The sequence below is a fragment of the Melospiza georgiana genome, chromosome 3 (assembly GCF_028018845.1).
Source record: "Melospiza georgiana isolate bMelGeo1 chromosome 3, bMelGeo1.pri, whole genome shotgun sequence".
NCBI classification, from domain to species: Eukaryota; Metazoa; Chordata; class Aves; order Passeriformes; family Passerellidae; genus Melospiza; species Melospiza georgiana.
In genome coordinates, this window is record NC_080432.1 from 20,940,249 (window position 1) to 20,966,206 (window position 25,958).

The 25,958-nt window shown below is 41.0% G+C and overlaps 2 protein-coding genes across 2 annotated transcripts; one reads left to right on the plus strand and one right to left on the minus strand.

Annotated features, from left to right (window-relative positions):
* Window positions 1-67: 67 nt before the first annotated feature.
* On the plus strand, window positions 68-1,845 carry LOC131081563 (baculoviral IAP repeat-containing protein 5-like). The gene is made up of 4 exons (XM_058020751.1): window positions 68-203; window positions 282-391; window positions 527-644; window positions 1,166-1,845. The coding sequence occupies exons 1-4, from the start codon at window positions 90-92 to the stop codon at window positions 1,244-1,246; spliced, it is 423 nt and encodes a 140-aa protein (XP_057876734.1). The 5' UTR covers window positions 68-89; the 3' UTR covers window positions 1,247-1,845.
* A 380-nt stretch (window positions 1,846-2,225) lies between these two features.
* On the minus strand, window positions 2,226-25,889 carry DZANK1 (double zinc ribbon and ankyrin repeat domains 1). The gene is made up of 21 exons (XM_058020305.1): window positions 25,810-25,889; window positions 23,235-23,359; window positions 22,380-22,533; window positions 21,202-21,319; window positions 20,734-20,830; window positions 19,860-19,972; window positions 19,228-19,313; window positions 17,415-17,532; window positions 16,399-16,512; window positions 15,357-15,449; window positions 13,331-13,453; window positions 12,443-12,604; window positions 11,601-11,829; window positions 7,957-8,060; window positions 6,742-6,813; window positions 5,705-5,801; window positions 4,832-4,920; window positions 3,687-3,767; window positions 3,021-3,148; window positions 2,596-2,670; window positions 2,226-2,449 (listed from the first exon to the last, which is right to left on the minus strand). Exons 2-21 carry the CDS (start codon window positions 23,341-23,343, stop codon window positions 2,329-2,331), a joined length of 2,283 nt encoding a protein of 760 aa, XP_057876288.1. The 5' UTR covers window positions 23,344-23,359; window positions 25,810-25,889; the 3' UTR covers window positions 2,226-2,328.
* Window positions 25,890-25,958: the final 69 nt, after the last annotated feature.

The following is a 25,958-nucleotide window of genomic DNA, read 5'->3' on the forward strand; positions in this document are numbered from 1 at the left end:
GCTGCGCGGGCGCCCTGAGGGCTCGGCGAGGGCGGCGGGCCCGCCCCGCTCCCGCCGTGCCCCGCGCGCGCAGCCGTTTGAGCGGGGCCATGGCGGGCCCGGAGCTGCTGCCCGAGGTGTGGCGGCTCTACTTCCACTCCGTCCGCGCCGCCACCTTCCACAACTGGCCCTTCACCGAGGGCTGCGCCTGCACGCCCGAGCGGGTGAGCGCGGGGCCGGGGCGGCGGGAGGGGAGCGGAGCGGGGCCGGGCGGGCGCTGATGGCCTCCCGTGTGCCCGCAGATGGCGGCGGCGGGCTTCGTGCACTGCCCCAGCGAGAACAGTCCCGACGTGGCGCAGTGCTTCTACTGCCTCAAGGAGCTCGAGGGCTGGGAGCCCGACGATGACCCCCTGTGAGTACCGGGGGATCCCTCGGCCTCTGCCCCGGCCCGGGGCAGCCGCTGGCGGCGACCGAGAGCGCCTGCGTGTGGCTCCTTGGGAGCTGCTGCCTCCTCTTGTATTTTCTCTTTCTTTTCGCCTCTTTTCAGGGAGGAGCACAAAAAACACTCTGCGGCCTGTGGTTTTCTTTCTCTTCAGAAAGAACCTTCTAACCTGACGGTGCAGGAGTTCCTGAAGCTGGAAAAAATGCGAACGAGAAAGGCACTCGTACGTACACGGCATCTTGGCTTTGAATTGTTCGGCCGGGCTCGTTCCTTACTGTTGTTGTTATCTTATTGTATTTCATATTTCTAGAGTCCCATACTCTTGTTATGATATTCTTAAAGTCCATACCTTCTAGCTGGTTTTCTACCATGTAGCTCTTCTCTGCTCTGCAGTTCCCCATGGCTTCACAGGGGCTCCTCCTGAGCTCTCGACCCACCCCCTTTTATCCCAGTTGCCTTCACAAGCTACAGCTGCTGCCCAACTAAGGACTTTGCAGCTGTAGCTCATTTAGAATAGCTGGGACCCACTTATCCAACACATAGATCTTACAGGGACTCTCTCCACACCTTACCACAAGGCTTTGTGTAAAGTGCTTTGTTGTATCCAGGCTTGGGCTGGATCAGCCGGTGATCCCTTTCCTTGTTCTCTGCTTTATGCAGGATGTATCCTGCTTTCTCCTCAAAGCTGAATGATGCTCCACTTAGTGGTAGACAGTAACATCATATTATTTTTACTCTTTGCAGAAAAAAGAGGTCTCTCAGATGATGACCAAGGTTGAAGATAAAGCCAAGATCCAGCGCTGTCGTATAAAGAATCTGGTCTAGGCTGCTGCAGCTTCATAGTTGCCAGTGACACCTGTCTTGTCCACATGCTGTGGCACTGCCCTGTGACTGAATGGCCGTGTTTCCTGAGGCTGCTTCCAGACTGGCTGTCCCTGAGAAGCAGAGGGAATTCTGCTTCACTCCTCCCACTCTGTCTGGGAGGTACCTGGATTTTGATGCACTGCATACAAAATATTTTTCTGCAAGGATTCTCCTAATTTTCCTGCTGTTTTTTAAAGGATTATTATTTGTGGGTTTACTTGTTTTCTTTTTTTTTTTTAAAGTTTTTTGTAAATCCACCTGTTTGGAGATATTGCTGTCTCATAAAGATAGTAGTAGCTCTGGTGCTAAAACTTGTATTTCTGGTAGCAGCTGACATGCATTTCCATGTTTGTACTGAATATTCTGATGCTTTTAGATGCTTTGGGACATAGAAAGGAGAAGGAGTTTTAAAAATACTTTGAGGTTTTAGGATTGTGGCTAATAACTTGGAGTTATACCACACCTTAGTGTGCCTGATATTCTTGTAAATTTCTGTTTGTAGTTGGCTGCTGCCTTGTGTTGATGCATTTATAAATAAAAGCTGAAGGCAGAACAACAAAGTTGTTTTACTCGATTTTCTGGAGGACAAGACTCTGACCTTTACTGCAGTGGGCTGCACTGACTGCAGTTTTCACATCAAAAAGGAAATTAAGCTCATCAGTTACAGCTTGCAGTGCTGTTGCTCAAGTGTCAGTGTTCATCAGGCATTACAGACATTTCAGAGACATTGACATGTATTTGTGCTTGGGAAGGTTTGGTTTGTCCCTTTGCTTGGAAAGGAGAAGAAAATTTGCAGAATAGAGTCAGCAGTCAGAGGGGGATTGTGCTCTGAACTGCTGGAAAGGAATGGGGCAATCTTGGAGAAACTGTTTCACTGTTACAGGGCCCAAGCTGATCAGACAGGGTCATGGATTCTGCAGACAGAACTGGACACACGTGGTCAGGTGCTCCCAAAGTCAAAGAACCTTCAACTTTATTTGGGGAAGAACTTTGCTATAATAACACATTGATGAGAACAATGTTCCTGTGTCACATAAGTCTGTTCAGTGCTCTCTATCCCCACTTACTTGGAACAGTGAAATAACCTTATTATCTCCAGCTGCAACAGCCAAATCCAGCGCTGAGTGCCCTGCTGCATTCTTCTTTTGCATGCTTGCATTGTAGCTGTAAATACAGAACACATTGGCTAAACTGTTTCAATTCAGTGCACTTAGTGATGAAGTGGCTTGGAGGTGAATATTTATGTGGAGTAACTTTGGAATTTCTGGATGCTGCTTCCCACAGGGACACGGGACAGCCACAGTACCTACCCTAACAGGGCCCGGACACTCTCCTCTCCCTCCAGTCCCAGCAGAACTGCCTCATGGAGAGCTGTGTTGTTGTGCCTGCACAGGAGGAATGAGCAATGCACTTACTACCTAAGGAAACTTGGCAAATAAAACTTAGGAAGGTGAATAGGAGGGTACAGAACACACAGGAAGTGTGGTAGGCTTTGGTGATGTTTATCTTATTAAGTTGAAATGGGTGGGGGAAGGAAGTGAATAGAACAGCAGCTTTAATAACAGAAGTTATGGGAAATCTTCAAAGCTGGCAACTGGGAGTGTGGATAATGTCCTTGAAAGGAACATATTTGTGGAGGAGAGATGGGGTTTAGTTCTCTCTGAACCTGGAGCATGTGTGATTTCTTTTGGTAAAACTTGGCAAGAGCCGAGGCAGAGGATGGGAACTCACTTACGGCCCTGACTGCTGGTCAATGTCAGCCCCTTTCTGCACCAGAGGGGAGATGGCTCCTGTGTGCTTGTTCAGGACAGCAACTGTGAGGGCAGGGCGCTCCTCCTGGCTCAGGGAGTTGGGGTCAGCTCCCTGGAACAGAGCACAGGCAAAGGGGGCTGCTAAAACCACACAGATTCTTCGGCTTCCACCTTGCTTTTGTCTTATGACAGTTTAAGCTGGCAAATGGGCTTCGTGCTCAAGACAAGACAGAGGTTCAAAGTGTGTTGTTTTGCTTTCTTCTGAAAATGTTTGTCATGTCCTAGCTCAAAGCCAGAGTTAATGTGTGTAACAGTAGCCAAATGAGATCCCAGAGCAGAAACAGAGATTATGCTTGCCTTTGCTATACAGAGGACTTCATCCTAAATTGTAATATTAATACTTTTTTTTTTGTTTGGCTTTGATAAACCCAGAGAAGACTGCCTTATCCACTGACCAAATAGAAATTTGGGGAGATCATCTATAAATGTAAAACAGGCCCTATCTTCTCTAAAATGTTTTTTCAATCTGAAGCCTGGTATTGCAAGGCTGTTGCCTCCTAATCATCAAGCTGAAGCTGCATTCCAGGCTAATATTCATGCAGTAGACAGGCAAAGAGTTGAAAAAGGAAACTTCAGCAAGTGTTACTTACATCACTGAGCAACTGTTCTATGAAGGAGATTCTTCCTTTCCCAGTCTGACCCAGTTCATCCAGCAGCTGTCTGGACTCTGGCTGTGGAGACACACAACAGCCAGGAACATTTCACACAGGGGAAAATACAAGTAAGTGGGCCAGATTCTGCCTTGGAATGAAAGTGCAAAATGCACACAGTGGCATGAATTTGATATATCTGAGCCTCAGTTACTAATCCCTGACTTCTTTGGGAATGTTTTTCTTAACCTGAGCAAATGCTGGGTAACCCTGGCTAATATCTCACTACTGAGGTCTTCATTCAGCAATGGGTGTCTGCAAATTATTCACTTTATGGCAATGCAGCTCCCCAGGGCTGTACAAAGATCTGCTCAGCACAGTAAAATTAAACATGGGTACCTGTTTAGGAGTAAAGTTTGAAGTTTCCAAAACTTGTGTAAGTATTTTATTCTAAAAATATGTATGTTTTGCCTCAGTGAAATGAGTTTACTAAATCTTAACAAACAAACAACAAAACCTAAAACGTTTTCCTTTTATTTCTTCCCAGCTTTCAACCTTTTCTCATTTTGAAAGCTCAGTCACTTTTTTATCTCTGGACTCATATCACAGAGCTCTGTATCTTCTCCCACCTGTTGAGTTGGCTGAGTGATCCAAGCTTAGATTAATATACATTTCCCTTTTGAATTTTTCCATGTCATTACTGACAATCCCTCTAGTAGACAGTTCTTTCAGGAAATTTGGTCTCCAGGGGTAGTAAATCCTTGGTTCTTGAATTAAACTAGTCCTCTATGGAGTTAAATATTGTAAAGTCAAGGGAAGATGAGAATACATCCATTTGATGTTGCTTCTGAAAAATATCTATAAGAGAATCACTGCAACAGTCCTCAGACCTAATGCAGTGTCAAAATTGAATGGGTTCAAAATGAGAGAAAAAAAATCTAATTAAACTCTTAGAAAAATAAATTAGTTATTTTCAGTTCTGAACTAAATGTCAGTTACCAATGTTCAGGTTTTATATTAAGTTGGACTTTTAACCCCTGCCTCCAGTCAGGGTTGAAATCTTTCTATTTTAATGCCTGGATGCCCTCCTTCATGTTAATGCTGCTCCATGAATCTTTTTTCCTGTATTTGCAGAGGATACTTACAGAGAGCCTAGATTCCTTTCCCATGAGTGTTCTTGACTTGGTTCTCTTTATTTTGCCTCTTGAATGGAAAAGATTGGGATCATCCCTGCCTACCAGAAATGAAAACAAGTGTTAATTCAAAGCAAAGTCAGTATCCTAACTAGAACTTGGGGCAGAGATCTGGAAATAATTTGTCCAAAATCAAAGCAATATTTATCAGTTTTCCACATGAGAAAGTGATGAAATACTCGTTGCAGCTCAAACTGGTTTTAACAAAAGGTTTGCACAGCTCCCAGTCCAGTGACTGCTTCTTGCCAAGCCTCAGACTGGAAGCACAAAGTGGATGAAACTTACATGTGAATTATGTTAAATGATGCTATAGGAATTCCTGAGTTGTAAAGCTGACTTTACAACTGGTTGATTTAATGAAAACCCGAGTCCAAAATGAGATGCTCAAAATGGTGAGCTGTTACTGACACCAGTGGGAGATTGCAGTTAAACAACATCCCTACATGAATGTATTTCATAATTTCTAATCTCTGCCAAATGTGCCAGAACTGGCAGTCCCTGGCAGAGCTCAGATGTAGAGATAATACTGATGTTTATGGTTCCTGTTGTAAGTGAGTATGTGAAACATCTAAAGTTTAGTGCTATAATAAAAGCACTGCTGTGACCTGTGGCTGAAGTTCACTGATCTCTTCAGCTCTCCAGATATGAAGTTCCCAGGAGCTTTTGAGAGCATCTGTACATTGCTTAAATCTCAACTTGGACACCTTTTCAGACTTAAAAGACCAACTTAAATAGGCACAGAATGTTTGCCTGCCTTGATCTCTAAGCTTCCAAGCACTACTTCTGTATTCCTGATTGTAAAGACAGGGAGGAAAAAAATCTCACCAAAATTAGTCTGACTGCCATCCTGTCCATCTGTGACTTCTGTTCCAGCACTCAGATAATCATTGCTGAGCTTCACTGCTCTGTTAGGATGAATATTCTGTAGAATCATCAAATGCAGGCAGTTACTAAGATTATCATGTAATGATAAATAATAATGATAATAAAAAAATATGATAAATAAATACTCTTAGTGGCACAACACTTGCCTATGAAAAAATACACAGGCTTTGAATAGCAGTGTCAAATTACTACAAGACATTATCATATGTAATTGAACTCTGTTTTGAGGCAAAATTATGTAGTATTTTTTTTCTGAACCTTGTGTTAGGTATTTCTTTTGATTTAGAAAAAAAGTGATACAACCTCAGTTAATGAAATGAAGATTCTCATCCAAAAGAAAGTGTTTCTACCACTTGAGAAATTTCACTTCTGAAACGATGTGATACAGTTTTTCAGGCCTCACATGGCAAGGTAAGCTTTCCAAGATTCCACACAAGAGATGCAGTCTGAATTTTTGATTTTTGAAATGGTAGATTTTCATCTTGAAAAGCTGGAAATGTGTATGTTGTGATTTTTGGAACATGGTAATTCCTGAGATAGAGAATCCAGATTTTGAATAGAGCTAACAGGAGCTCTGACAAAAGTTATCTCCAAACTATTGAAAATTACTAAGCTTCGTTTTTAAGAGCACACTTTGCAGGCTTAAGAAAAGCAGGTTCTGAGATCAAAAGCTAAGGGGTGCTAGAATAATCAAACAACATCAGCTGAAAGAAGAAAGTTAATACTAATAGCAAACTAACAAAATGTGAGATGATAGCAACATAACCACGAAGTCTGGCTTAATCAGATAAAGATACCTGTTCATCCAGCTCCAACAGAGAAACAAAAAGATTCTTTTCTCTGAAGAGGTAAGTTAACACCCTCTGAACAAAAGCATTTCTTGTTTAGACCTGAATTTCAAATCTATCAGCATTACACTGCTCTAGTGACAGCTTTAGACCAGCTGCCTCTCAACAGGCCCCATCCCATGAACTGACCTTGTTAACAGCAGCAAAATTCAATGTAATAGTGACTTCATAGTCATCTTCAGAGATGGTGGCATAATTGATCTAAAAGGAAAGAGCAGCCATTAGTAGATCTTAGCAAAAAACCCCACAGAAGTACTTTAAAGAATAATTCTTGCTGATGGTGTTTCTTGTGCAGCCAATGCACAAAATCACAGATGTGGCCTTTGCCTCCCTGTGATATTGTACCAACACTTCCCATGTCAATGAGAAAGGGGCAGGTGTGTTTTGAGAAACTGGAAATTTCATAACAACTGAAATCCAAAACTGTACTAAGGGTGCATTTCATGGAAGTTCAGTCATTCTCCACCGAGGTTTTGTAGCTGCATAAAGGCTGTGTTGTTCTTGGGACTCCCAGATCCAGGAGAACTGGTGGCTGCTTTAGTGACACCAGTCTGTACTAAAACTTTGGTACCTTTGTGTATCAGTCCTTGAGACAGTACTGCTGGCAACAAATCTGTGGAAGTCATACAAAAATGAGTGCACAGGGGATTGTAGAGGTGGAATGAAGATTATATTGCAGCTGGTTGAGAATTTTGAGGTAAGGTTGATTATATTTCTAATCCACATGAAAAACTGAAAAAGTAGCATTAAACCCAGATAGTTGGCATCTGCTTTGAACCATTTGTTACTTCTGGGGTACTGCTTTTAAGACAATAAACTGACACAAAGCCAAGAAGCAGCAGGAATAGCCTTCCCCAGGCAATTTTATATTCTTCAGGCCTATCCTTTTGAATCCTCTAGCAGAGGAAATAAGTTGAAATGGACTGTATCTCAACTCTATTAAGCAGATATTCTCTTATAGTTGCACAGCAGCTTCTGAACATCCTGGTGGACAATAGATCTCAGTGAATACAGAAATTAGATAGCAAGTATCTACAGGAGTATATACTCCTTAGGAAGGAGTCCTAGAAGGTTCCCACCTTCTTTCTATATAAAAGCAGCTGAGCAAAAGAGTTCTCACTCCCCTTACAGCTCTTAGAATAGGAACTGCCGTTGGAAAAAAAGCAGACAAAAGTCTTCAGAAAAAGACTGACCAAAAAATGGAACAACCAGACAAGACAAATGACACACAGGTCAATATCTAAAGAAAAGGGAGACATTTACTTATCCAGTGGTAGTGCAGCAGCCACAATAATCTTTTCATGGCCCTCCATAGGAAGATATTACTCACAAGCTCCTTCCTACCTTTCCCATTTGAGGTTCTCCAATCAGTGTTCTGAATCCAGGGTTGTTCTGGGCATAGCTTCTTAAATGAGCACAAACATGATCCAGCTGTTTTCTCCAATAACCTGTTCACAGGGAGAAAAATCCTTAAATGTGATTAACATTCCTTCTAATCAAGTCATGGAAGATTTAAAAGATAGCACAATTTCATTTAGTCAAAAAAAAAATTCTGTAGAAAATTCATCTAATCAAGAAAATGAGAAGGAAGTTATACCCTAAAAAGCCAGGTGGAACACTGTTTTATCTGTAGTTATAATTCATCCTTAGGGCCCTCTATTCACAACAAAGCCATGTCTTGGAATGATCCTTAGGAGTCAAAACTGGTTCTGTGTGAAGGGAAAAATCTCACACTTCTCCAGATCATAAGAAAAAAAAAATATACAATTAAGCAATTATGTGGTTTTGAACTGATTTTTAGTTTATTTTGGATAACTGACAGGGAACAATAATCCAAATCTGAAAACTGCAAACACAAAAACTCAGGATACACAACATTTTGATCTGTGTAAATTATCCTCCAAATGAATTCCTTTAAATTCTCTATGTAAGAGCATATTAAAAGATTAAGCATTCCTGCTCTTTTGCTTGTCAGGATTGCTGGGAGAGAGTCAGCATTCCTTTATCCTGATAGAGGGCACAAAACATGAGGGGATGAATGTGCCTGGATTAAAAACTCATCTTAAGCCATTTAGAGCTTTGGCACCTCCTGTCCAGGCAACTCCAGAGCTACATTTTGTTTTCATCATAAAACAAAAACAAAAACAACCAAAAAACACATCAAAAAAACAAAAAACCCAAACAAACAAACAAAAACAAAACAAAAAAAACCCAACAAATGGATTTGTTCTCATTTTTAACTGTTTGTTTTCAGGATCTGGCTGATTTTCTTTTTTAGCATCCTCATGGTAAATACAGAGCATGATTCATTTTGTTGTAAATAAACTGTGTAGGCTTGGTAACCTCATTTCACTTACACAATGCAGCTGCTCTGACCTTATCCTTTCCTTCATGTTAAGTGGAGCTTAAAACAGTGCAAAGAGACCAAGCCAGAAGGAAAGTGCTGCTCTGGCTTTTACAAGACAAAGCAAGGGCACAAGGAAGACTCAAGGCTGACAAATGATGCTATGACAAACTAAACCAACAAATCTTACTTGTGAAGCAGCTTTAAATGAATAGAAAAGAAGGATCCAAAGAACAACACAAATTGTTCCCAAAAACATACAAGCTGAAAGCATTATTTAAAACATCTAAAATAGACTACTTGCTGAGTGATCTCTCCAAAGAAGTCAGTATTATTTGCAATAAAGTGGTTTATAACTAGCCCAGATCCCCAGATTTTATTTGAAAAAATCCAGATGGTCAGGAACATATTCTTGCATGGTTGATGTTCTATTAGATCTTATTATACCCATATCACACTGATTTAACCTTTGTTAGAGTAGAAAAGGGAAGTTCTTTGTAAACTTTACCTGGTAAATGTCTTGGTTCCCGTTCAAAACAGACTGAAAGTACAGCAATAAAAGAAATACAGTATACACCAGAGGATTACTGCTTTGGTACTGCTGTTGTTTGCCCCTTTCTTAACTTTAATATTTTTTTTCAATCTTCACACATGAAAAGAAGGTTAGTTAATAGTTGATATGGTCAAGAAATAATAACCTCCACCATTTTATTTAATTGCTTGTATTTAAAAACTTGAATATCAAATGTCTGATCCTATTTTGACCGAAGAAATAATAGTCATGTTTGGCATAAATAAACAAGATTTTCCTGGGTGATAGTGCATGGTCTTGTTGATACAAATAGTTTCAAGCCATGTATATGACACAGCATGAACTGACTGCAAGAGACATTTATTGATTTATGGAATGAAATTAGTTCCTCAGTCCTTAGCAGGATCTAAAGGAGAATGCATTACACAGTGCAACTTCAACAAAGTCACCTCTGCTAAGTGGATAAAAGTGAAAAGAATTCAAAAGCAGCTCAGAATTTCTGCCCAACTTTTCCCAGTGACAGCAGTTCTCACTCACAAGTCAAGAGCTGTACTTCTGACAGAGATATACAAATATTCAGTGTGACTTTGCTTTTTTCTTGGCTCTATTAGGGGCCAGTCCTGTTTTATCTGACTAAATTAAGCTCCCTGGCATGTTGAGTCAAGTATTTCTTACAGTGATGCCTAAGAGAACATGTCACATTTCAGAGGAAGGGAGGAGGAAAACAGATTTCCCCCGTGATTATTTCAAGAATCAGAGTCCACCTGAATACAGACACACAGAGTCAAAAGAGGAATTTCTAACATCCATTACAACTTTTACTACCCAATAGCAAATTAATTCTGGTAACAGCCTAGGGAGTTGATCATCTGAGTGCTGAAGAGAGCTAGATGAGAAAGTGGATCCAAAAGAGTAACTGCTCCTCTAAACCAGGGTTTGGTGCTGTAATGATTTAAAATTAATTCATCCTATGGATTGCCCAGCTGGAGTGAGATTAAAGACAATTTTGCCCACTGAGCCATTAGATCCCTAATTAATACTGATGGACTGTTTTCAAGGGTTTGGGATCCAGAAAGCTGAAGATTTCTCAGGATCATAAAACTAAAACCTCTAAAAATGGCAAACCATTTAATGACAGCAAACAGTCGAGTGATTCCACAAAGAACTAAGTTGTGGAGGGATAGAATGTAAGAGAACAGTGCAGAAGGTAACCTCACACCTGAGGAGTTGCAGCTGTACTAATCACCAGAGGTTAGGAACAGCCCTGCCCTTAATAGACCACAGCTGTGTCCAATAATGATCAGTGCTACAAAAGAGTGGCTTAGCTGGGTGAGAAAAGAGCTGGAGTTTGTTGGCTGTGCTGTGAAGAAGAAGGAGTCAGTGCTATGAGGAGTTGCTCATGAGAAATCACCAAGAAGGTATGGGAGATTTACAATAAGATGACAACGCAAAGTGACCACAAAACTCACTGTAAAAGAAAGTTGTCTGCACTACTGATACTGTTCCTGCTGTAATCTGTGAGAGGAAAAACTCTTCAATGAGTGATGTTTTTATAATCCTGTTAAGAATCCTTTCTTCCAGTTTGGTTTTCTTTGCTTCTGAGGCTTCTATAATTTATTCCACAGCAGCACCCCAAACAAGTTGCTCATGTAGATGAGCTTCATTGTATTTTCAAGAGCTCTGATCCCCTGTGTCTCAGAGTTTTGTTTATCAATATCCCCGCAGGTGCCATCACAGCTCTGCCTGAAGGCCACATGGCAGGGGCTGGGGAGGCTGCTGGGAACTGGGAGCTGTTCAGTGGTTTCCAATTCCCATACAGGACACCTGCCTCCAGTCTTGTGGGATCTGAAGAGATCAAAGTGCTACCAATTTAGTAAGGCTGCACAGGGCTCAGTAACCCCAATTTTGATATGGCTGATAACTTATTTTAGCTATTGGTGGAGATCAGTGATTGAATTCTAAGGCAATGCATTTACAAGTGACTGGTGGAAACAGACTTGTAAAGATGCAAATAAGTGCCTGACTGATGCCACATTCCATGCATCATAATATTTTCAAGAAAAGAAGCAAGGTCATAAATTGTTTAGAAATCATAAAATCAGAACTTCTAACCTTTTCCAGGACTAATGGCTGTCAGGAGAGGCTTATGATCACTCATCTTTTCCACCTTTTCTTTTTGTGAAATCAGCTCAAGCTCCTTCTTTTCCAACAGTTTGCTTGATGGGTAAAAAAGTCCAATGGTTTGGGTTCCTTTATCTTCTCTTTCTGTTAGTTCTGCCCTTGATTTGGGCAAGGAAACGGGACAAGTTTGCCAGGCAACTTGAGCCTGTAATAGTTTTGCCTGTGGGGGGTTGAGGAGAAGAGAAAATATAAGTAATATAGATATAATTCAATGGCTTACAAGCATAACTAACCAGAACACCAAATTGTAAGGGAATGAAAAAGCTAGCAGGAAGAATAACTATCAATTTTAAAATTTTAATTACCAGTCTGTAACAATAATGCAACTTATCACAAATATTCAAGCAAAATCCAAATTCTTCACAATTGCCAGGGAATGTGTATGGTTTTGTAGGGCAAAAGCTGCTTTATTAAGTATTTGAGTCTGTCTTAAAACAGTTTAAAAACAACTACTACATTTGTGTGAAAGAATACCTTGTATCAGCAGAGCACAAATAATTCACAGCCAATAAGATAAAACTACTTGGAGAGCTAAGACTTTTGAAAGGCTGACTGTTTCTCACTGTGCCATTTACAAAGGCTGGATCAAGGCCTTGGGCTGAGGCTGCTTTTCAGCAGAAAGAAAAACATTTTTGCCCTCCTTGTGCTCCCAACCTTCAGCATTGTCCCAAGGCAATGGAATTCCCATTCCCAAGGAATGGAGCTGTGCTGATCCGTCTTCCCCCAGTAGAGCAGCCTCTCCCCGAGTTCAAACCTGGCTTTGTGTGTCCTACCTGGGAGGATGCCAGGGGGTCCCCACGGTCCATGGGAGTGCCAGGAGAGCTCTGTCTGGATGGGGGCTCTATGTACACACCACAGGATACACAGAAGCGAGCATAGGGCTGGTTGCTGGTCCCACACTTGGAACAAGCAAAGTAGGATGGAGGAGGTCCAGGCTGGAAAATTCAATGCAACATTTGTCACTAGGGAAGCATAGGATGAATGACTCAGGAATGATAAGGGCAGAGGAATGAATTTAAAGGATGTAAAGCACCACCCTGAGTGCCCTAGTACAGTACAGGAATAATGGTTATTTATGCATATAGGGGAGCGTTTCAAATTTTATGTGCATTCAGCTCACAGAGAATAAATTCTGCTTTAGTGTGATCTTAGGTAGAAGCACTGTACAAGGGGAAATTGTTTACAGTGATTGTAACTCTACTGAGCAGCAGTTAAGTACTTGTCCTCACTGAAGTTAAGGAGGCCTTCAGTCAAAACAATTGCATGCATCATCTCATATCTGGTAATTGCCTGTGTAGGTGATTATAGCCCAGAGCTGTTATGGGAAAACTTGCATTGGGTCAGCCTGTACTTTAACCTTTGATGGTTAAGCTACTTTGCCTGAGCACAGGGCTGTTGCATCTCAGCTGATGCAATCACCTGGTGCTTGTTGACCCACGATAATTTGTTTGCATCTCCAAACCCTGGGGTCACAGACTGATGTGGGCTCAGGACATCACCTAAGCCTAAGTTCATTTTTCCATACCCAATCCTCTCTGCTCTAAGCAAGTATCTGGATGCTAACAGTGTTTAGTGACTGGCAGGAGCTTAGCACAGAGCAGTGTGGCACTGCAGCAGAGGAGCAGCCCCAGGTGTGTCCCAGAGGCAGCAGGAGCACCTGCCTTGGCCCCACACCAGGCACAGAAGCGGGCGTCGCTCCGGTTCACACCGCCGCACTTGGAGCACCGAGCCGTCTGCCCGGGCTGGCCCTGCAGAGATGGACACCGGTCTCCTCCAAACGTGGGCTGGTTAAACAAAACAAGCATTAGGCACAAAATCCTCCTCATGAAGGAAAGTCCACAAGCCTAATAAAGGGAAAGAGGAAAGCAAGCTGCTCTGGCAACATAAAGTAATATCCACCCTAAAGGAATTCTTGCAGCTTAGAGTGACTTGGATCTAAATTATAATTTTCATCACAAAACCAAAACCACAGTAAAATGTAGCATTAATTAATTTGAAAATATTTTTAGCAGAACTAGCACTAAAAAATAACCTTATCAATGGTGTGCTTTTAAACTGAGTATTTATTAATAGAGTCCTATGTATGAGCACATATGAAATTAAGATGGAGGCTTCTGTACTGACAAACTTGCATTTTCAAATCCAACACACAATTTTCCTTGCACCTCTCTTTTTAGTAGTACAGCAGGGAGAGGGAGAATGTGTTCAGGCCAAGAGTTTCCTCACAGTTTGGAATTTGCTGCATAAATATATTTTTGCACTCTTTTGCCTTGTGCAAATTACATATTACCCAACTTTTCTACAATTAACTTATATGAGTAAGCAAAACAGGTTTTTCATCTGAAACTTCCAGAGCTTAAGTACAGATCCCAGTTAGGACAAATAGCACTTAAAATGTTTTGTTAGATTTTGCCTTAAGGCTTATGCAGTTTATTTTCTCTACAAGTCAGGAATATGGATAGGGGACAGAAGCCAAGGAAAATTATTTTGATTGCTTACTTGCTGTTATGGTGTAGACACAAACTAGCCCTGTTTTAATCTGTGGCCTGCATTGCAAGTTGAACAATGTAATTAGGGGGTTCAGTTGGAAAATAAAATTTAGAAAAGCACATGTCTAAGTATGTTCTAAATATAAATTATTGAATAGCCATTAATAATATCAGCATTATTGCTATTATTAAAAATACTTGTTATCACTAATTCATCATTATTATTAGCAGATTTTCTGATTAAGAATTATTAATAATTCTTAGTAAGCATTTAACTTTCTCAGCTACTACAGGTCTCACATTCGAGTCACATGCCTAACTACACATGCTACATATTATCTACACACATTTCTGCATTCAGTGAAGCAGCCAAACATACATTTATCTTAGCTAAGTGCAGAATCCTACTGAAATTCACTTCGAAATGACACTCATGTGGCTATACAAGAGACTTTTGCCTCTAGCTATGGACAGTTTTAGAACTCAGGATGTTAATCCTTATAATCAGAAGATTTTAACTTGCAAACCATTACTGTTCTATCATTTTAGTATTTATCACAACATGGAGAAGTGAAATGTACCAGATGTTTTTCATACAGGTTTTTTTCAGAACTGAAAATAAAATTCTAAGGCTAAGGAGCCAAGCTAAATGGGGAGTTGAAACAGGCCAATTTCAGGGGTAACATTTCAGTGCTTTTCTCACCTCTGTCCAGAGTCACAGCCAAACACAAGCATGCTAGCTGTATGCATATAGGAGAAGCAGCAAGTAGAGATAAGAAAAATAATGTAAAAGTGGAGATATGAAAAATAATGCAAAAGCCTATTCTATTTTCAGAAAATAACTGAAATCAGTGTGAATATTGTTCCTGATGTATATACTCAACTTTTCTAATGCAATTGAAAGTAATCTGAACACAAACAAGACTCTCTTGAAGTCAAGCTACCCATTTTCTAAGAGCGTTCTGAGCTTTCCCAAGGGCATTCACAATCCTGACTTCCATGTCAGAAACTTGAAGGTACATGAGACACTCATGTTTAATTGGACATTTGTGGTGGAGCTTCTGTGGGAGGACTGGGCTCAAATGTGACATTGGGGAGAGAATCTCTGCTTTGGTAACACAGGGACATGACTTCAGTTTTCCAGAGATAAAGGATGTTGTGCTGTGGTTTGATTCACCCAGTGTGATTGAAGCCTTACCAGTTGTACTTCAGGCAGTTTGCTCTCACAAGTTGCACAGTGCTTATGGTGAAGAGGATTTCCTGTGCCACACACCTGACAAATGACTTTGCCCTTTTAAACAGAGAGAAAACACATTTCACAGAGTATTTGAAAACTGTTTGAAAACAAAAATACAAAGACTTGATATTACAAAATGCTGTGGTTATCCAGCCCTGCAGATAGAGGATATCCTTCAAGTCTGGGCTGTTCCACACTTTAGTTAGGCCATGTTGCCTCTCATCACATGGGGACTATTTTTTTTAAAATTATGCTTTAGTTTCTTCAGGAGATTCAGTGTCAGTATCTCCAGGTCTTTGTATACTCTGGTTTCAGTTTGCTGAGTCACTATCCTCACAAAAACCAGACAGCCCAGAATGTGCATAGACAATTATTAAAAATAATATAATACCATAGTACTGTGAGGTGCCTTAAAAGACCTCTGGTGGTGAGCTGACCCTGGCTGAAGACAAGGTGCCCAACGAAGCTGTTTTATTATTCCCCTCAGTTGGACAGAAAAGAGAAAATATAATGAAAGGCTCATGAGTTTAAGAGCAGGGAGAGATCACTCACTGATCACTGTCAGGGGAAAAACAGACTCATCTTGGGCAAGTTACTGAATTTATTACTAGTCAAATCAGAGTAGGAAAATAAGGAATCAAACCAAATCTCAAAAAACACCTTCCCCCACTCCTCCTTCTTTCCTGGACTTAATTTTCCTCCTGATTCTCTGTCTCCTGCCCTCCTCAGTAGCATAGGGAAATGGGGGTTAAGATCAGCCCACCACACATTGCCTCTGCTGCTCCTTCCTTCTCAAGGGAAGTTTGTCCATGTCTTTCTTGTACTGGGGAATCCTTAATCCCTTTTTCCATTCAAGCTGTTTTAAATCCCACTAACTCTTAAAGCTGTCCATAATGTAATAATACAAAGCCAGGTTGGATCAAAGTATTTGTAATGAAGTAATCTGCTAGAAAAATGCATGCCAGGAGTTAAATAACTTTTTTTTTTTCTTATTCTCAATTACCTTAATGCAGATGTTGTTTTGGGGCTGCAGCTGTGGAGCTATTGGTGCCTCACAGATAATGCAAGTGGGTGTATTCATTGGCACAAGATGTCTGCATTCAAGGCATGGTGCCATCTGAAGGAAAAGCCACATCACAGTTATGTTAAGGACCACAATGAGATCATTAAGGTTATCACGAGATTTCAGTATTTTCCTAGCTGGAGTCTACATCAGCAGCAAGGTCACTGGAAATATAGCAATTGACAGAAACTGATGCTGATACCTTAAAGATCAAAGGATCATACTGAGAAAATATTGAGATATCTGGAAAGAGAATGTCAGAAAGGTATTAAGGTAATTTTCAATAAAATGAAAATGATACTATAACTATAGTAGGACTGGCAAGGTGCTGTGGTCCTTGAGGGGACCTGTGAGAAGGCTTTCTTTCTGTTTCCAGGAAATTACAATCCTGTTATCCAACTGTCACCAACTTCATACAGCTAATTGAAACTCTCCTAATTATGAACCTAATCTAAGGAGGTGGTGAATCTCAGTCATTACTTAAAACTACAGCATTTCCCAAACCAGAAAACTTTCTGATGATACAGGAAGGGAAACACACCACTGACTTGTTAGATCAGGTCTTGGGAAGAGTTTAGAGAAGACAGTTACACACACCACTCCAAAAACTTGGTGCATATGCCCACCCATGTCACCATGTAAAGTTTCAGGTCTGGTAGTGTTTCCTGACATAGGCAAATAATTTACTTTTTCTTTGTTTTCCTTATTAGAATACATGGCCCTTGAAAAAATCAATTTCACTCATTGCTGGACAATTTCATTGGATCCACTGCTAAAGGTATAGAGTAGAACAAAGCAATTAGAGCAGAACTTTGAAATGAAAGTGTGAGTAGGTACCAGGTTTGCCAGCAGTGACTGTGTAGCTTGCAGAGGCTGCTGTTCTTTGCAAGGATGATGTGTGCATTGCTGTCATGTTTGCAAGGATGATGTGTGCATTGCTGTCATGTTTTGCTGACCTGTGTTCCTTCGGGGACTGGGAAGCGCTGGAATGGCACAGGGGGGATGGGAGATCCACATTTCTGGCAGAAGTGAGCCAAGGGCTCAGACAGGCGAGGGGCAGAACAATATGCACATCTGAAAATAAAGCAAACTGGCTGAGCTGGGTTTAGTACTGCACTGCTGCATAATAATGAATAATCTGCAATTGGCTGTGACAGGACTTAGGCCGCTGATTTCTGAGTTGTGGTGGAACACCACACCATGCCCCAACATCCAGATATGTAGTTCTGAACTCCAAACAGCTTTGCAAGGTAGAAAGCTGTCTGGTCTCAGAGGTCTCTGTGGTCATGATGATCCCAAGATGTGTCAGAGTCTCTTTTCCCAGCCCAGCAGCTGAAGAAGGAGTCAGGATTCTTATGTTCTGGTTCTCAAGGTTGTTTATTTGCTGTTATCTATAATATTCTTTCTCTCACCCACCAAGGTCTGTCTGGCAGGTCAGGTTGTGGCACACTGACCATCTTCAGGGTGGTGTTATCTTTTTATACTAAGAACTACATGTACATTATTTACAATAATTTCCCAATATCTATCACCTGTGTTAGACAGTGTGTTCTACTCTAAACCAATCCAAAAGTGCCACCATCACCCAGAAGATGGAGGCCAAGAAGAAGGAGAAAAAAGGACAAGGCATGACCAAATTCCTCCATCCTGGGACCCTGAGCCCCCATTCTAAAAATCCCCAAAATTCTACTTTTCACCCTGTGACAAACTTATTACAGGGACCTGTTGAAGGTCTCCATGGTGAGAGAAAGACGAGAATCTTGTTTCTTGATCAGAAGGCTGGATTTATTGATATATGATATATAATACATTATAACTATACTAATAGGAATAAAGAGAGAAGTTTCAGAGGCTGCTAGCTAAGTTAAGAATAGAAAGAAAGAATCTATAACAAAGTTGTGTCCAGGGACTCTGTCCCTAGCTTGCACTTGTGATTGGCCCTTAATTATAAACATGGGAACATGAACCAATCACCAATCAAAAATAGGTGCACCCTATTGCATTCCACAGCAGCTGATAACAATTGTTTACATTCTCTTCTGAGGCCTCTGCCTTCCAGAAGACAGAGAAATCTGAAAGAAAGGACTTCTGTGAAAAAATGTCTGCGACACAAACTAACTATCATTCTACTTAAACTTTCGTGGCTTGTAATTCCTCATATAAAGTTGGTAATTTTTTCCATGGGTCAAAATCAAAGGCACAGGGGTCTTGGGCTCTGTGCCAAGGACTCTGAGGCCCCTGGCAGGGGCTCGAGCCCTCCAGAACAGCCAGAGGGATGTCCTGGGTTCTGACAGTCTGGCTGCTATGGAGTTTCATACTTTCCTCCTCATGATGGGAGATGAGCAGGTCTCCAGACAGGCAGTCTGTGTCAGCCCTCACTGCTGCACCATGGGGAGCCACTGATGTAGATCACAGGACTTTTTCAATCCTGATAAGCATTACTGTTCTGTGAGACTACTCCAGTGAGCAGTGCTCACCTACAGCACTGAGGGTGTACTACAATTTGAAAAGATAGTTTATTCTCTGATCCTATGAGTGTTAGGAGGTTTTTTTTAAAGGGGTGATAAGACAGCTGATAACAGACAGTTGAAAACTACATTTAACAAACAGAATGTTTAAAGTCCTATCTAGATGATACTCTGCAGCTATGACCCAATGTCTGTCTTTGCCTTCCTTATTTTTATAGAAGCCCACAGTATTATCAGCTTGGTTGCAGAAGGATCAGATATTTTCCAAAGGACAAGTATGTTAAAAGGAGAAGCCACTTACTTAAGGAAATCTGTTTCACTCTGGATCCTTGACACATGTGTGCTTGCTAGGCTTTTCTGGACAGTCACTGTAGAGGAACTTGTAAACTGAAATAGAGGTAATTCTTTATGCTTTAGCAAGGAAATATTTGCAAAATGCATAGAAAGATAGAAAAGTCAGCTACTGATGCAATTTGAAATAAACTGCACTGAAGTGCACTGATTTGAAGAGTATCTACCATTCTTGATTCCCCCATTAGCTGAATGAAGGACCCATGGCTCCTTCCAGTAAAAATAAATCAAGGCCTTGCTATGTAATTCCACCACAGCATTACTGAATATTTTTAAATATTAACTTGCCAACAAACAGCAGTTAAGTATTTGCTAACTGCAGATTCAGGAATGTATTAGAAAAGAATTAGTAGGAATGCTGTCAGTGTTGATTTCCTTTGCCTGGTTTTGTCCATGCTGACAACTGTGTCCTGCTTTGGGCATTCCTGTTCTAGTGCATCATTACCATTCCATTTAAATCAGGACTGTAGAATCCAGGCAAAGGCATTAATAGCTGAGAGAGATCACAAATCTTCACCTCCTCCTTTTTTTAGACCTGATGACAATCTTGCAAAGTTTTCTTCAGCTTACCCCTCTGCTCACCTGCAATGACTCCATTGGTTGTGCTGAGGTGGATTCCTCTCTGAGCTCTGTGGCTCCCAAACCACTGGCAAGGAGCTGAGCTCCTTGAGAGTATCTGTGAGAAGGTTTTCTGTCTGTTTCCAAGATTAAAATGACAATCCTGTTATTCCACTGTCACCCACTTCATGCTTCAGTTAATACATATCTGAACTGGAATGTTACATACTCTACTTTAGCATAATTTAAAATATATTTGGCCTCCACATTTTGGGTTCAAATAAGCTGCATGGAATTACAGGAAATGAAACTAGAAGAAACCCCACACCTCTCTGACAGAGCTGACTTATGTGTTTTAATTTATTTACAGTTTTCTTCCTTCCTGCATGCTAAAAAAACCCCAGCTCCTAAGAGTAAATTAATGAATCAACATTAATACAATTACCTGCTCTAAAACAGTCCCATTGTTGTTGCCATGGAATAAGAGACTTTATCTACAGAGAAAATCTGGGTGAAGCTTTCATTTCTGCTCAGTGTATTTATTTTGGAATCTTACTGCAAGCAAACATCAGTAAAGAAACTCTGTAAAGGACTTGCAATCCCATCAATTTAACAGCATCTTCTGGCACAAAGAGAAGTACAGACAGGGCCTTGTTGTGTTGCTGAGAAATGAATGACATTTTAATATGTTTTAAGAAGTCATGTGAAATGTATGGAAGGTAAATTTTGTTCTCTATTTGCAGTGTTGAGCAATCCAAACTGGAATTTCCAGAGAATGTTCTGTCTTCTGAGAGGGTTTTGAAATTACCCACATTTTACAAGTTATACAAGAGGAAAACCCTATGCTATTTTCTTCTAGAACAGAAGACTATCTCAGTTTTATGAAGTGATACTGTACCTTGAAGGTCTTGGGATGTTTCATCCCAGGCAGGCTTGATTTCCACATTCAGTCTATTCTTCTTAGGTTTTGTAGTAAATGTTCCACCTTCCTTATTCTAAAATGTAATTTCATTTGAATTTCAAATAAAACTTTTGCTTTTGCTCTAATCCTCTCTTGCTATAGTTATTTGTTAAAATTTTAAAAGTACATGCTTAAGTATTTATTTTCAATGGAAGCATTTGGAAAGCTTAACTGATAAATGTATTTTTAAAATATTTGACCTCAATTAGTCATAAAATACTACTGAGTGTGGGGGGGTAAGTGTCCCCTTGAAATTTTAATATTACAAAAAGGACCAAAGCAGTAAAGATGGGCAAACAGAGAAAATAGAATATGTGAATAAAACTGGCAGTTAAAGCTTAATATCTAAATAATATCATATATACAGTATTTTATACACAAAGGGTTACAATTTCCAAAACTTACCTGTATGGCCATATCTTTCAGGAAATTTTTGTCATCATCTTCAACAGGGAAAAGGAAGTTTGGTTGCTGGTACTCTACCACAAACACCTTTGTCACAATTGAACTCTCCCTGTAGTCCCTGAAAATCAATATCACAAAGCTAAGAACCTGCCACAGACCTGTGTGCTGCAACAAGAAAATCTCTCATGGATGTGGTTTATTAGGTGGAACATCCCTTTCAAGCTTGCCAGTTATCATTGCAGTAGGATCTTGAGCAATATTTATTTGATAAAACAACTGTCATTCTTTAATACCTATTAAATTACAGCAGTGGATTGAAACTGCTGTAAATGTCCAAACCACTCTTGCATGGTTTATTGTCATTAAAGTGAATCTCTGAAAATGTCTTAGTATAAACAGTCTGGAAACAAATGTTAATCCAGGCAGTGATGGCAAGAAAATAAACCTAGGCCTAGGTTTTGTGTGTTATATAAAGTTGTTGTATTGCAGTGCAGACACAAGCACAGGCTGGCTGCAGGTGCTGCTAACAGGGGACGGCAAACACAAATCTCCCAGTGGAGTGGAAGTTCCTGCTCCCTTGGAAATAAAAGATAATGTAACACAGTACAGACAGAGAATTGAGGTGTCCTCTCTCTAAGCCTGAAGTTAGTTTGGACAAACTCACTGGTTGTGCAGCAAAATTCAGTTTTCTTTCAATGTATTGTATTTTTGCTTCACCCAACATTGTTCTTAAGCTATGAGGTTCAGCATTCTGTGATCCCTTGGGAGAAATGAAGAAAATTCCTGGGAAGACCAGCTTCTAATAATCCACAGAACCACTGGATGACCCCAGAAACACCAGCCTGGTTTCTCTGGTGTTTCTGATGGTCACACTCCAAAGGAGGAGCTCTCAGGACAGTACATCAGCCTCTCACCCACAACCTCTGGGATCAGTGGACACCCAGAGTCCAGGAGATAGTACCCAAGAGGTTATCCAGCCACACAAAACATGGATATCCATTTTAATGGATAAAACTTAACCTGAGAAAGCCAAGTCAGTTCTATTCATGAGGATAATTTAGATTGCAAACTGCCTGGGGAAAGGCTCATCTCTCACCTGCAGGGTATGGAGTGCACAGGGATGAGTGTCCCTTGCCAAAACAGGACTAAAATAAACCAAACCAGGATTTGTAACTCACTTTGTAACTGCCAGAGCCTTGACCATTACTCTCCCCTCTGGTAACATGATAGGACCCTTATACTCCAAGGTGTTATAAGGCCCATAGCCAGGTTTCCTACTGAGTTCTGGTTTACTTCCATCTAAAGTGTAATAAATAGAGGCCTCAGGTGTATCTGAAAGAAACAGAAAAAATAATTCCTCATACTGTGGGAACCTTGGGAAAACAAAGTATTCACTACTGTGCTTGAGTTTTCTGACATAAAGGAAATAAACAGGTCCATAAGTGACTGGATGTTTGGGATCAAAACTGTTTCTCCCATGAAATATCAGTTACCCAACAAAAGCAATTTCATTGTAAGCAATATTTCTGACAGCAAAGTATCTGTGAAATGATTTTGCGTGCAAACATTGCAGCAGCTTGTGCATTCCAATGACAGAAAGGGTATTTTCTGCCACAGCAAAAGGTGACAATTCAAAAATTGTAATGACAATGTTGGCAGTAAGCCTGGTACATGATTCTTTCAGGAACTGTTTTTGCAGTTGTATTGCCAAATGCAATTGCATTTTGTATTGCCAAATGCAATAGCTTAAAATTTTGGCCTTGGAAACAATTAAGACTGCTAGCACATATATATATATATATATATATATATATATATATGTTTATTTATTTATTTTAATGTCAGTAATATTGTTTGGACGCATAAAATTACATGCAAGTATATTTGGTGCATCAAACTTGCTAGTCATTTTTTAAGTTTCTTAAATGCACACTTCAAAAATCATGATTAAATGTGAAAAACGTATAAAGGTCAAATATTTCAAATGGACACATAAGTACAGGTTTGAGGTGGGGTTGAAGCCTTGTTCATACCTGATTTTATTTCTATGAGAGTATTTGTGTCTATTTCCCGTTGAGCTTTCCCAGGAGGTGGGATTCGAAGTGGGAAGATCTGAGGAGCTGAGACAGAGCCAGCTGTCATTTTTCCCAGCAATGATCTTTAAAACAGAAAAGTAAAAAGGCAGACAATCATTTTCCTAAAAAGAAGAATGCACTGAGAAATACAGTCTTTTAGCATGACATTTTGTCTTAGTTTCTCTTGAAGAGAGAACACTGGATTCTTTAAACCATTCTGTGATTGTGACTCTGTGTGTTTGAGCTAGAACAGCTGCAGCACCTCATGTCAGCGACACATGGAAGGAGTAAGGGACAAGAATCTCCACCTCGACCATGTCAGATGTGAAACCAGCTTCATCCCACTATGGCCACCTGAATAAGTGGAAAATACTAAAGAAAACCAGCAATTTCTTAAGCTTATGCCAGTTATCATGTGAATCCAGAATATATCCATGAAACAGGGGCCAAACCTGATTTATCCTGATGTACACAGTCATTATCACATCATGTAATTCAAGAATGCAAAATTGCATTTGGATATGATGACATTTTACAAAACAAAGATATTATATACACTCCAGATCTTGGGAATTGATGTTCAGGGCTAGGAAACACATCTGGGCTACAAAGGTTTGGTTCTGTCACCAACCCTCCAGTGCTTCAGGGACCCTCTCAGGGCAATCTGTCCCAGTGCTCCTTTACAGGATGAGGGTGAACTTTTCCCCTGGAAGCCTGGAACTTCCCGTGCCCCAGATTCTCTCTGTTGCCTCCTGCCCCAGTTTTGGGCACCACAGAGCCCAGCCCGGTCCATCCTCTGACCCCACCCACCAACCATGGGCGGATCAGCTCTGTCCCTGACCCGAGGGGGCGTTCAGCCTTCCCTGGTGCTCTTGGCATCCCAAAGCTACAGCGGGTTCCTGGGGAAACCCAGGGCACAGGGAATATTTCTCTGTCTGCTCTGGGGTGCCCTGACCCCCAGGGGAGCTCTGACTTTGACCCTCACTTATGGAGAAAGCTTCCAAGACTTCAAGATAGACCAGAATCCAGAAAAGTGTGAAATAAATTATAGAGAGCAGTATAGGTGTATGATCACTTGGTGAGAAATTTAGGTTTTGGGATTTTTAGTCTGTTGTGGATGGAAGCAAGATGGAGGGCACAGGGTGCCATCCAGGGTTTCTTCTTCATGCTTCTTCTTCCTTCTTCTCCATGGGTTTGGGTGGCATTTTGTAATTGGGCAGAAAAGTCCACATTGCAGCTCTTTGGGAGCAGTTATGTGATTTATGTTATACAATAATTTGTGCTAAAGGAAATTAAAACCATAGCATCTTTGGCATCAAGCCAATGTCGGACAAATAAAGAATGGAGATTCAAACACCAGGAGGACACTGTCTCCAGGAATATTTCAAAGATGTATATTTCAAGGGATTTTTTCATCTGACAAGACTCCAGCAGGAGGCATTTGACAGGCATCATCAGAAGTTCATGCCAGGAAGTTTTCACCTGACAGGATTCCAGGAATTATCCACCGCTTCCAGTAAACATGGCAGCAAAACGAAAAACTACAATAATATGCTAAAATATGCTAAAAAAGAGCCCCTTCCAGAGCCCAAAGGACTGTATAAAACAGACCCCTTTTAAATGACATTTCAGAGACCCACAAGGACTTTGGTGCAATAGGGACCAAATCCTGAGTCTCCTCAACACTGATCACCTGGCTCAGAGTCGACTCACTTGTGTCTTTTTCTGAACTTATACTTTGATAATTTAATAAATTTCCTTAATTATTAATTGGAGTATTCATTTATAACAAGTCATTAGGTTAAAAAGTAAAATAATCTAGGTGTCAGCTCTTAATTGGATAGTTTAGTCTTAAAAGACCTTGTAACAAGAGATAGGATTTTTCATGAAACATGTCTGTGACAAACTTTCCTTAGGATTTTTCCTCCTGAGAAGCTGGGAGGCCTCAGGAACAAAATGTAAACATTGATTATCTGCTGCTGTGGAATGCAACAGGTGCATCTGTGATTGGTCTCATGTGGTTGTTTCTAATTAATGGTCAATCACAGTCCAGCTGTGTCTCTCTCTGGTCAGTCACAGGATTTTGTTATTCATTCTATTCTTTCCCTTTCCTTGCTAGCCTTCTGATGAAATCCTTTAGTATAGTTTTAATGTAATATATATAATAAAATAATAAACCAGCCTTCTAAACACGGAGTCAGATCCTCGTCTCTTCTCTCATCCTGGGACCCCTGTGATCACCCCTACAATAATTGGCCATTTTATGCCTTCTAATAAAAAGCTGCCAAACTCACCGTAATGAGACTTTTACTGATAAGAAATAATAAACACCTGAGTCCGAACACCAATTGCTGTCTCAATTGCCTTCAACCCAAACCCAAAAACCCCAACAGCTAACACCCCACGGGCTCCCTCCGGCCTTTTGGGATCGCATCAATGGAATGAGGACGGCCCCACCGGCACCTCTGTCCGCTCCAGGGCGCGGCCCTCACACCTCTCTCCGCTCCATCGCAGCTCTCCAGCCCCTGCTCACCCGCTGGATCCCTCTGGATCCCGGTCAATCCCTCTGGATCCCTTCCGGTCCCGCCGCTCCCGCTCCGTTTCCAAGGACGCCGCTCCCGCCCCACATTGGCCGTTGCTACGCAACCGACACCGCCCGTCCCCGCCGTCGCGCGTCTCTGA